General features: G+C 54.5%; 1 protein-coding gene across 1 annotated transcript in view; it reads right to left on the reverse strand.

The window, feature by feature from the left end:
* The window catches only part of LOC144602890 (complement C4-like), a 95,938-nt gene that overhangs the window by 7,210 nt on the left and 75,687 nt on the right, over positions 1 to 13,041 (reverse strand). Inside the window, exons 20-22 of the mRNA XM_078416011.1 lie at positions 10,851 to 10,930; positions 8,015 to 8,260; positions 5,375 to 5,465 (exon numbers count right to left, since the gene is read on the reverse strand). Of these exons, the coding sequence (XP_078272137.1) occupies positions 5,396 to 5,465; positions 8,015 to 8,260; positions 10,851 to 10,930 (396 nt within the window). The 3' untranslated portion in view covers positions 5,375 to 5,395. The remainder of the gene's footprint in view (positions 1 to 5,374; positions 5,466 to 8,014; positions 8,261 to 10,850; positions 10,931 to 13,041) is intronic.

Genomic DNA, 13,041 nt, shown 5'->3' on the forward strand with positions numbered 1-13,041 from the left:
TCAATAGCAAGAATATCCTTCCTCAAATTTGGAGACCAAAACTGCACACAGTACTCCAGGTGCGGTCTCACTAGGGCCCTGTACAACTGCAGAAGGGCCTCTTTGCTCCTATACTCAACTCCTCTTGTTATGAAGGCCAACATTCCATTGGCTTTCTTCACTGCCTGCTGTACCTGCATGCTTCCTTTCAGTGACAGATGCACTAGGACACCCCGATCTCATTGTACGTCCCCTTTTCCTAACTTGACACCATTCAGATAATAATCTGAAGTGATACAGTGTGGAAACAGGCCCTTCGGCCCAACTCGCCCACACCAGCCAACAATGTCCCATCTACACCAGTCCCACCTGCCCACGCTTGGTCCATACCCCTCCAAACCCATCCTATCCATGTACCCGTCCAACTGTTCCTTAAACAAGGGTGTCACAAAGTGCTGGAGTAACTCAGCAGGTCAGGCAGCATCTAGGAGAGAGGGAATGGGTGACGTTTCAGGTCGAGACCCTTCTTCAGACTGAACTCCACCCTGAAGAAGGGTCTTGACCCAAAACGTCACCCATTCCCTCTCTCCTAGATGCTGCCTGACCCGCTGGGTTACTCCAGCACTTTGTGACACCTTCGATTTGTACCAGCATCTGCAGTTATTTTCCTACACATTTCTTAAACGAGCCTCAACTACCTCCTCCGGCAGCTCGTTCCACACACCCACCACCCTCTGTCTGAAAAAGTCACCCCTCAGATTCCTATTAAATCTTTTCCCCTTCACCTTGAACCTGTGTCCTCTGGTCCTCGATTCCCCTACTCTGGGCAAGAGACTCTGTGCGTCTACCCGATCTATTCCTCTCATGATTTTGTACACCTCTGTAAGATCTCCCCTCATCCTCCTGCGCTCCAAGGAATAGAGACCCAGCCTGCTCAACCTCTCACTGTAGCTCACACCCTCTAGTCCTGGCAACATCCTCGTAAAAAATCGAGTCATCGAGTCGTACAGCGTGGAGACTTTTACAGGAATGATGATCTCAGGAACGAGTGGGTTAACATACGGTGTCGGCACTGGGCCTGTACTCGCTGGACTTTAGAAGGTTGAGAGGGGGGACCTCATTGAAACGTACCGAACAGTGAAAGGCCTGGATGGAGTGGATGTGGAGAGGATGTTTCCACTAGAGGGCGCCCTTTTAGGAAGGAGGTGGGGAGGAATTTCTTTAGTCAGAGGGTGGTGAATCTGTGGGATTATTTGCCACAGAGGGCTGTGGAGGCCAAGTCAGTGGATATTTTTAAGGTGGAGATAGACAAATTCATGGGGAGAAGGCAGGAGAATGGGGTTGGGAGGGGGAGATAGACCAGCCATGATTGAATGGCGGAGTAGACTGGATGGGCCGAATGGCCTAATTTTCTTCCTGTAACTTGTGAATCTATGAACTGTGTGAATGGGCTTTGGACATGTGGTGGGCACTCGACCGGCAAGAGTCCATACTGGGTAACGAGCGTGTGTTAGGCTATCACTCACCCTGCCACAGAATGATCGGGCACTGGCCAGGTGGGCACTTGGTCTGCGACCGTGGGAAACGGGCATTGAGTGCGTGCCAGGCAGAAGGTGGGCACTGCCAATGCAAGAGCTCGACTGGAGGTTGAAGCAGCAGCCACTCAACCTGGGGCAGTATGAACGGGCATTATGTGCCAACCGCAGGTAGGCACTGCCCATGCAAGAGTACGATCGGGCATCGAGCACGTGCCACCAGCAAGCTGGCACTCGTCCTATAAGAGTACGATCGGGCATTGTGCACGTGCCAACAGCAGGCTAGCATTTGTCCTGCAAGAGTTGGATCGCACATCGAACACATGCCAACAGCAAGCTGGCACTGGCCCTGCAAGACTATGATCGGGTATCGGGCACGTGCCAACAGTAGGCTGGCACTCGCTCTGCAAGAGTACGATTGGTCTCCGGGCAAGTGGCTGGCTGCAGGCTGGCACTGGCCCTGCAAGAGTTCAATCGGGCATCGAGCACATGCCAACAGCAAGCTGGCACTGCCCCTCATGAGTTGGATCGGGCATCGTGCACGTGCCAACAGCAAGCTGGCACTGGCCTTATAAGAGTACGATCGTGCACGTGCCAACAGCAAGCTGGCACTGGCCCTGCAAGAGTACAATCGAGCATTGTGCACGTGCCAACAGCAAGCTAGCATTTGTCCTGCAAGAGTTGGATCGGGCATCAAACACGTGCCAACAGCAGGCTGGCACTCACTCTGCACGAGTTGGATTGGGCATCGAGCACGTGCCAACAGCAAGCTGGCACTGCCCCTCATGAGTTGGATCGGGCATCGTGCACGTGCCAACAGCAAGCTGGCACTGGCCTTATAAGAGTACGATCGTGCACGTGCCAACAGCAAGCTGGCACTGCCCCTCATGAGTTCGATCGGGCATCGTGCACGTGCCAACAGTAGGCTGGCACTGGCCCTGCAAGAGTACGATCGGGCATCGAGCACATGCCAACAGCAAGCTGGCACATCCTATAAGAGTACAATCGAGCATCGAGCACATGCCAACAGCAAGCTGGCACTCAACATTACTGTCTGGTTTGGGAACAGCTCTGCCCAGGACAGGATGGCCCTGCAGAGAGTAGTGCGTTCAGCTGAACGCACCATGGGAACTACACTCGTCCCCCTGCAGGACCTGTACATCAGGAGGTGCAGATCCAGAGCCAGCAACATTATGGGGGACCCCTGCCACCCCAGCAACGGACTGTTCCAGCTGCTACGGTCAGGCAAACGCCTCCGCTGTCACGCTGTGAAAACAGAGAGGATGAGACGGAGTTTCTTCCCACAGGCCATCAGGACTGTTAACTTTTATAACTCCAGGGACTAAATTTTGTCTTCTCTATATTAATATTATTAACTTTATTTATATGCTGTAACTGTAATTCTTTTTTGTGCACAATCCGCAGGCATTGCCACTTTCATTTCACTGCACATCGTGTATGTGTGTGTGACAAATAAACTTGACTTGATTTGGTTACGATCGGGCATCGTGCACGTGCCAACAGCAAGCTGGCACATCCTATAAGAGTACGATCGTGCACGTGCCAACGGCAGGCTGGTACTGGCCCTGCATGAGTTTGATCGGGCATTGTGCACGTGCCAACAGCAAGCTGGCACATCCGATAAGAGTACGATCGTGCACGTGCCAACGGCAGGCTGGTACTGGCCCTGCATGAGTTTGATCGGGCATTGTGCACGTGCCAACAGCAAGCTGGCACATCCTATAAGAGTACGATCGTGCACGTGCCAACGGCAGGCTGGTACTGGCCCTGCATGAGTTTGATCGGGCATTGTGCACGTGCCAACAGCAAGCTGGCACATCCTATAAGAGTACGATCGTGCACGTGCCAACGGCAGGCTGGTACTGGCCCTGCATGAGTTTGATCGGGCATTGTGCACGTGCCAACAGCAAGCTGGCACATCCTATAAGAGTACGATCGTGCACGTGCCAACGGCAGGCTGGTACTGGCCCTGCATGAGTTTGATCGGGCATTGTGCACGTGCCAACAGCAAGCTGGCACTCGGCCTGCAAGAGTTGGACAGGGTGTTGAGCAGGCACCAGGTTGCCCATTGCCCTGCATCAAGATGACTGGGCAGGCAGCAGGCTGGCACAGTGCCAGTGGGCAGCAGGTAGGCACTGCCAATGCAAGCGATCAGTCGGGCACTGGGCAGATGCAAAGCAGCAGTGCGACTCAACCTGCGACATTGAGAGCAGGCAGGAAACATGTTCCCAATGTTGGGGGAGTCCAGAACCAGGGGCCACACAGTTTAAGAATAAGGGGTCGGCCATTTAGAACGGAGATGAGAAAAAACTTTTTCAGTCAGAGAGTTGTGAATCTGTGGAATTCTCTGCTTCAGAAGGCAGTGGAGGCCAATTCTCTGGATGCGTTCAAGAGAGAGCTAGATAGAGCTCCTAAGGATAGCGGAGTCAGGGGGTATGGGGAGAGGGCAGGAACGGGGTACTGATTGAGAATGATCAGCCATGATCACAATGAAGGGCCGAATGGCCTCCTCCTGCACCTAATGTCTATTAAGTATATCCATTGACTTGGCCTCCACAGCCGTCTGTGGCAAAGAATTCCACAGAACCAGGGGTCACAGCTTAAGGATAAGGGGGAAGTCTTTTAGGACCGAGATGAGAAAACATTTCTTCACACAGAGAGTGGTGAGTCTGTGGAATTCTCTGCCACAGAAGGTAGTTGAGGCCAGTTCATTGGCTATATTTAAGAGGGAGTTAGATGTGGCCCTTGTGGCTAAAGGGATCAGGGGGTATGGAGAGAAGGCAGGTACGGGATACTGAGTTGGATGATCAGCCATGATCATATTGAATGGCGGTGCGTACAGGCTCGAAGGGCCGAATGGCCTACTCCTGCCCCTATTTTCTATGTTTCTATGTTTCTATGCCCTCTGACTGAAGAAATTCCTCCTCGTCTCCTTCCTGAAGGAACGCCCTCTAATTCTGAGGCTGTGCCCTCTGGTCCTACTCTCCCACCAGTGGAAACATCCTCTCCACATCCACTCTACCCAGGCCTTTCTGGGCGTTTCAATGAGGTCCCCCCCCTCATTGCCCTCAGCTCCAGCGAGCGCAGGCCCAGTGCCGACAAACGCTCTCCGTGAGCACGATTGCAAACGTGCGAGGCACGGCCTTTCCCCTGACTGTTCGGCACGCAACTCTAAAGCTTTTCGTTGACCCTCGGCGCATGAGACAACGAGCCGAAGGTTGAAAGGTGACAATAGACAATAGGTGCAGGAGGAGGAGGCCATTCGGCCCTTCGAGCCTGTACGCACCGCCATTCAATGTGATCATGGCTGATCACTCTCAATCAGTGCCCCGTTCCTGCCTTCTCCCCGTACCCCCTGACTCCGCTATCCTTAAGAGCTCTCTCTTGAACGCATTCAGAGAATCGGCCTCCACTGCCTTCTGAGGCAGAGAATTCCACAGATTCACAACTCTCTGACTGAAAAGGTTTTTCCTCGTCTCCGTTCTAAATGGCCTACCCCTTATTCTTAAACTGTGTGGCCCCTGGTTCTGGACTCCCCCAACATTGGGAACATGTTTCCTGCCTCTAACGTGTCCAACCTCTTAATAATCTTATACGTTTCGATAAGATCCCCTCTCATCCTTCTAAATTCCAGTGTATACAAGCCTAGTCGCTCCAGTCTTTCAACATATGACAGTCCTGCCATTCCGGGAATTAACCTAGTGAACCTCAATAGCAAGAATATCCTCCCTCAAATGTGGAGACCAAAACTGCACACAGTACCCCAGGTGCGGTCTCACTAGGGCCCTGTACAACTGCAGAAGAAGCTGGGATAAGAAGCAAGGGTGGCTGGGACTGACCTTACTGCAGGAGGAAGCCCCTCACAGTTTCATCACACACACGGGGATCGGGGTCCGTGGCTGAGGTGGGCTGGCGTGTGTCTTGAGATATCTGGAAACAGCCAAAGCACAAACACTCAGTTGATGTACGCCGACCAGCCGAAACATTATGTGCGAGAAAATAACTGCAGATGCTGGAACAAATCGAAGGTATTTATTTCACAAAATGTATACACTGGAATTTAGACGGACGAGAGGAGATCTTATCGAAACGTATAAGATTATTAAGCTGGGCTTAATATTAATTATTAACCAAGCGCAGGCTCGGCGATCGCTTCGCTCAACACCTGCGCTCAGTCCGCCTTAACCAACCTGATCTCCCGGTGGCTCAGCACTTGAACTCCCCCTCCCACTCCCAGTCTGACCTTTCTGTCATGGGCCTCCTCCAGTGCCATAGTGAGGCCCACCGGAAATTGGAGGAACAGCACCTCATATTTCGCCTGGGCAGCTTGCAGCCCAGTGGTATGAACATCGACTTCTCCAATTTTAGATAGTTCCTCTGTCCCTCCCGTCCCCTCCCCTCCCCCCTTCCCAGATCTCCCTCTATCTTCCTGTCTCCACCTATATCCTTCCTTTGTCCCGCCCCCCTGACATCAGTCTGAAGAAGGGTCTCGACCCGAAACGTCACCCATTCCTTCTCTCCCGAGATGCTGCCTGACCCGCTGAGTTACTCCAGCATTTTGTGAATAAAAACCTTCGATTTGTACCAGCATCTGCAGTTATCTTCTTATAAGATTATTAAGTGGTTGGACACGTTAGAGGCAGGAAACATGTTCCCAATGTTGGGGGAGTCCAGAACCAGGGGCCACACAGTTTAAGAATAAGGGGTAGGCCATTTAGAACGGAGATGAGGAGAAACTTTTTCAGTCAGAGAGTTGTAAATCTGTGGAATTCTCTGCCTCAGAAGGCAGTGGAGGCCAATTCTCTGAATGCATTCAAGAGAGAGCTAGATAGAGCTCTTAAGGATAGCGGAGTCAGGGGGTATGGGGAGAGGACAGGAACGGGGTACTGATTGAGAATGATCAGCCATGATCACATTGAATGGCGGTGCTGGCTCGAAGGGCCGAATGGCCTACTCCTGCACCTATTGTCTATTGTCTAAAATGCTGGAGTGATTCAGCAGGTCAGGCAGCATCTCAGGAGAGAAGGAATGGGCGACGTTTCGGGTCGAGACCCTTCTTCAGCCAAAACATCACGACCACTGACAAGCAAAGTGAATAACATTGATTGTCTTGTTACAATGGCACCTGTCAAGGGGTGGGATATATTAGGCAGCAAGTGAACAGTCAGTTCTTGAAGTTGACGTGTTGGATGCAGGAGAAATGGGCAGGAGTAAAGACCTGAGCGACTTTGACGAGGGCCAAATTGTTCTGGCCAGACGACTGGGTCAGGGCATCTGTGAAAGGGCAAGGCTTGTGGGGTGCTCCCGGTCAGCAGTGGTGAGTACCGACCGACGGTGGTCCGAGGAGGAACAAACCACAAACCGGCGACAGGCAGGGTGTTGGGCGCCCGAGGCTCATCGATGCGCGAGGGGCAACGAAGGCTATCCCGTCTGGTCCGAACCGACAGAAGGTCGACTGTGGCACAAGTCACGGAAAATGTTAATGGTGGTCAGGGGAGGAATGTGTCACAATACACAGTGCATCGCACCCTGCTGTGTATGGGGCTGCACACGGAGGACCAACAGCATATAGGACAGGTGGCCATAATGTTTTGGCTCATCGGGTCGTACTGTTTTGGCTGATCGGCAGATGCTGGTTTAAAGCGAAGCCAGACATAAAATGCTGGAGTAACTCAGCAGGTCAGGCAGCATCTCTGGAGAGAAGGAATGGGTGACGTTTCGGGTCGAGACCCTTCTCCAGACACGAAGAAGCATGGAAACACAGAAAATAGGTGCAGGAGGAGGCCATTCGGCCTTTCGAGCCAATCAATATGATCACGGCTGATCATCCAGAATCTGTACCCCGTTCCTGCTTTCTCCCCATATCCCTTGATTCCGTTAGCCCTGAGAGCTAAATCTAACTCTCCCTTGAAAACATCCAGTGAATCGGCCTCCACTGTCCTCTGTGGCAGAGAATTCCACAGATTCACAACTCTCTGGGTGAAAACGTTTTTCCTCATCTCAGTCCTAAATGGCTTCCCCCTTATTCTTAAACTGTGTGACCCCCTGGTTCTGGACTCCCCCCAACATGGGGAACATTTTTCCTGCATCTGGCACCAGAAACCCGGGTTCGATCACGACTACGGATGCTGTCTGTAACCGAGCCGTACCTTAACGGAGACGATCTTTTAGGTTTCTTTCTAGTTTGGAGATACAGCGCGGAAACAGGCCCCTTCGGCCCACCGGGTCCGTGCCGCCCAGCGATCCCCGCACACTAACACTATCCTACACGCACTGGGGACAGTTTTTGCTTTTGCACCAAGCCAATTAACGTCTTTGGAGAGTGGGAGGAAACCACCACAAGAAAGATCTCGGGAGAGAACGTACAAACTCCGTACAGACAGCGCCCGCGGTCGGGATGCAACCCGGGTTTGCGGCGCTGTGAGGCAGCGACTTTACCGCTGTGGGACGATCTAGTCAGAGGGTTGAGAGGTTCTTACAAGTCCAGCAGCGTCTTGGCCACCTCCTCGTCCGACCTGACCTTCAGATAGCCCTTCACAAGCCTCCAGCGGTCTATCTCCGCTCCGATGTCCAGCATCCCGGGCACATCCCAGCGGCCGCCGCCATCGTCTTCCGAGTCGGAGTCGGGAATGGCGGCCCTCTTCCTCCCGATGCCCGCCCCTTCCGTCTCGCTCCCCGAAACCGCCGCCGCGCCGAATAGCCATTCCTCTTCCAGGCTGACGTCACTGAGACAGCAGGGAGAGAGAGAGGGGATCACAAACGATCGCACGCACGCACGCACACGCCGGGGAACTCAGCGAATCAGACAGCAGAGGTGAGACAACGATGAGAAGGCCTACCCTACCGGGAGGAGGTGGCTGATCTGGCACTCTGGTGTCAGGACAATAGCCTCCTCTTGAATGTCACTAAAACTAAGGAGCTGATTGTGGACTTTAGAAGGGCTCAACATCCAAGGACGTACACGCCACTGGAGATAAATGGGATTACTGTGGATAGGGTGAGCAGTTTTAAATACTTGGGAGTCCACATCACAGAGGATCTGACATGGACAACACACATTGCCGCACTGGTGAGTAAGACAAAGCAGCGCCTTTACCATCTCAGACAGCTGAGGAAATTCAGAGTGTCTCTGAGGATCCTTCATTGCTTCTACTCTGGGGCTGTAGCGAGCATCCTGTCCGGGAACATCACAGTCTGGTTTGGGAACAGCTCTGCCCAGGACAGGAAGGCCCTGCGGAGAGTAGTGCGTTCGGCAGAACGCACCATGGGAACTACACTCGTCCCCCTGCAGGACCTATACATCAGGAGGTGCAGATCCAGAGCAAGCAAGATCATGAGGGACCCCTACCTCCCCAGCAACGGACTGTTCCAGATGCTACGGTCAGGCAAACGCCTCCGCTGTCACGCTGTGAAAACGGAGAGGATGAGACGGAGTTTCTTCCCACAGGCCATCAGGACTGTCAACTTTTATAACTCCAGGGACTAAATTTTTGCCAACTTTATTAACTTTATTTATATGCTGTAACTGTAATTCTTTTTTGTGCACAATCCGCAGGCGTTGCCACTTTCATTTCACTGCACATCGTGTGTGTGAACGTGACAAATAAACTTGACTTGACTTAAGGTGCAGAACTCACAGGAGCAGAATTACACCTCATTCGGTCAGGATTTAGTTTAGAGATACAGCGCGGAAACAGGCCCTTCGGCCCACCGGGTCCGCGCCGCCCAGCTGGGGCGATTTACAGAGGGCCGATTAGCCTACAAACCCACGCGGGCACGTCTTTGGGATGTGGGGGGAAACCGGAGCACCCGGAGGAAGCCCACGTGGTCACGGGGAGGAGATGCAAAAGCTTCACAGCAACAATTACCGGCCCCGTGCAATGTTTCGACCATCACAACACCACAAATTAAGGAGGCAAGTGGATCAGCGATAATTATTCCCAATGTCTGCTCGTTAAATCTTGTGAAGACCATGAGGGGCGCAGCGGTAGAGTTGCCGCCTCATAGCGCCGGAGACTCGGGTTCCATCCCGGCTACGGGCGCTGTCTGTACGGAGTTTGCATGTTCTCCCCGTGACCTGCATGGGTTTCTTCCCACACTCCAAAGACGTTTGTAGGTTAATTGGCTTTGGTAAAATTGTGCCTAGTGTGTGTAGGATAGTGTTAGTGTGCGGGGATCGCTGGGCGGTGCGGACTCGGTGGGCCAAAGGGCCTGTTTCCGCGCTGTATCTCTGAACTAAACATAAGACATGAGCAGAAAACACCAGACACACACGTCGACAGACACACACACACATCGACAGACACACACACACACACACACACATCGACAGACACACACATACACACTCACACACATCGACAGACACACACAGACACACACACACACACACACACATCGACAGACACACACATACACACACACACATCGACAGACACACACAGACACACACACACACCGCCACAGACACACAGACCCACACACACACCCACACTGATACTCAGCCACACACACATAGACACACACACACACGGACATACACCCACACACACCCACACACACACACAGATACACCCACACACACACCCACAGATATATCCACACACACACACAGATACACCCACACAGATACACCCACACAGATACTCGTCACCATCCTGCCCGTACAGACCCCTAGCTAACCAGAGTGATCCCTAGTTAACTAGAGCGGTCGGTATCCACAGGACGCCTCGTCTATTCAGTCCCCTTTCCTCTTCGGGCGGTATCCACAAGGTTGGCGCCTAATGCCTAAGCAGTTACAAACCTTAAACAACAATGTATAAAATAATGCCGTAACAATGTCTAATGTATAAAATACTAGCAAATAATGTCATCCCCAGCCCTGGCCCTGCCAAACTATGAGAGAATCTTTCATTTGTACGTTTCCAACGGGCAGGAGGGCTACGCTGCAGCATACACACACAGACAGATACAGACACACACACACAGACACACACACAGATATATCCCCACACACACACACACACACACACACACACACACACACACACACACACACACACACACACACACACACACACACACACACACACACACACACACACACACACACACACACACACACACACACACACACACACACACACACACACACACAGATACACCCAGATACACCCACAGACACACACACACACAGCCCAAAGCCAGGATGGAAGCCGGGTCCCTGGCGCGGTGAGGCAGCAGCTCTACCCGCTGCGCCGCCAGACGCCCATCACACGTTTGCGGCCACCCAGCGCGCCCGCTACCCGCACCCACCTGCTGGGATGAGACAGCGTGACCGTGGTCCCCGAGAACGCAGACGCCACGGGCGACGGCAAGCCCAACGAGTCCTCTTGCTCTGCACGAAGATCACAACAACAATGATCATCCATCACTCTCTCCCCCCCTCCCACCACCACTCCCCCCTCCCACCCTCACTCCCCCCCTCCCACCCTCACTCCCCCCTCCCACCCTCACTCCCCCCTCCCACCCTCACTCCCCCCTCCCACCCTCACTCCCCCTCCCACCCTCACCATCACTCCCCCCTCCCACCATTACTCTCTCTCACCCACTCTCTCCCCCCTCCCACCCTCACTCCCCCCTCCCACCACCACTCCCCCCTCCCACCCTCACTCCCCCTCCCACCACCACTCCCCCCTCCCACCCTCACTCCCCCTCCCACCCTCACCATCACTCCCCCCTCCCACCATCACTCTCTCTCACCCCACTCTCTCCCCCCTCCCACCCTCACTCCCCCCTCCCACCACCACTCCCCCCCTCCCACCCTCACTCCCCCTCCCACCACCACTCCCCCCTCCCACCCTCACTCCCCCTCCCACCCTCACCATCACTCCCCCCTCCCACCATCACTCTCTCTCACCCACTCTCTCCCCCCTCCCACCCTCACTCCCCCCTCCCACCATCACTCCCCCTCCCACTCTCTCCCCCCTCCCACCCTCACTCTCTCCCCCTCCCACCCTCACTCCCCCCTCCCACCACCACTCCCCCCTCCCACCCTCTCTCTCTCCCCTCCCACCCTCACTCCCCCTCCCACCATCACTCCCCCCTCCCACCATCACTCCCACCTCCCACCCTCACTCTCTCCCCCTCCCACCATCACTCCCCCCTCCCACCCTCACTCTCTCCTCCTCCCACCCTCACTCCCCCCTCCCACCACCACTCCCCCCTCCCACCCTCTCTCTCTCCCCTCCCACCCTCACTCCCCCTCCCCTCCCACCCTCACTCCCCCCTCCCACCATCACTCCCCCCTCCCACCCTCACTCCCCCTCCCCTCCCACCCTCACTCCCCCTCCCACCATCACTCCCCCCTCCCACCCTCACTCCCCCCTCCCACATTCACTCTCTCTCCCACCCTCTCTCCCTCTCTCCCACTCTCTCTCCCCCTCCCACCATCACTCTCTCTCCCACCCTCCCTCCCACCCTCTACCACTCTCTCTCCCACCCTCTCTCCCTCTCTCTCCCACCATCACTCTCTCACCCTCTCACCCACCCTCACTCTCACTCTTCTCACTCTCCCTCTCCCATCCTCACTCTCTCTCCCACCCTCACTCTCTCTCCCATCCTCTCCCCACCGTCACTCTCCCTCTCTCTCCCACCCTCTCTCACTCTCTCTCCCACCCTCTCACTTGCTCTCCTACTCTCTCACCCTCTCCCACCCTCTCTCTCGCTCTCCCATCCTCTCACTCTCCCTCTCCCACTCTCCCCCACCGTCACTCTCCCTCTCTCCCCCACCGTCACTCTCCCTCTCCCTCCCACCCTCTCTCTCCCTCTCTCTCCCTCTCTCTCTCTCTCTCTCCCACCCTCTCACTCTCTCTCCCACCCTCTCACTTGCTCTCCCACACTCTCACCCTCTCCCACCCCCTCTCTCGCTCTCCCTCTCTCTCCCACCCTCTCCCTCTCTCTCCCACCCTCTCCCTTTCTCCCTCACTCTCTACCACTCGCCCTCTCTCTCTATTTTAACTTTAGCTTGACTGGGTAAAATGTAAAAATTGTCCCTAGTGTGTGTAGGATAGTGTTAGTGCGCGGGGATCGCTGGGCGGCACGGACCCGGTGGGCCGAAGGGCCTGTTTCTGCGCTGTCTCTCTAGATCTAAATCTAAAATCTCTGGAGAGGAGGCGGGTCTCCACCCAGAAACGCCACCTATTCTTTCTCTTCAGAGACGCTGCCCAAGTTGCCCCAGCTTTTATTTTTTGTTTTCAGTTTTAGATTTAGAGATACCAGCGAGGAAACAGGCCCTTCGGCCCACCGGGTCCGCGCCGCCCAGCGATCCCCTATCCTACACACACCAGGGACAATTTGTAATGATGCCCAGCCGATTAACCTACAAACCCGCGCGTCTTAGGAGTGCGGGAGGAAACCGAAGATCTCGGAGAAAACCCACGCAGGTCACGGGGAGAACGTGCAAACTCCGCGCAGACGGCGCCCGTGGTCGGGATGGAACCCGGGT

Source organism: Rhinoraja longicauda, chromosome 19, assembly GCF_053455715.1.
Source record: "Rhinoraja longicauda isolate Sanriku21f chromosome 19, sRhiLon1.1, whole genome shotgun sequence".
NCBI lineage: Eukaryota > Metazoa > Chordata > Chondrichthyes > Rajiformes > Arhynchobatidae > Rhinoraja > Rhinoraja longicauda.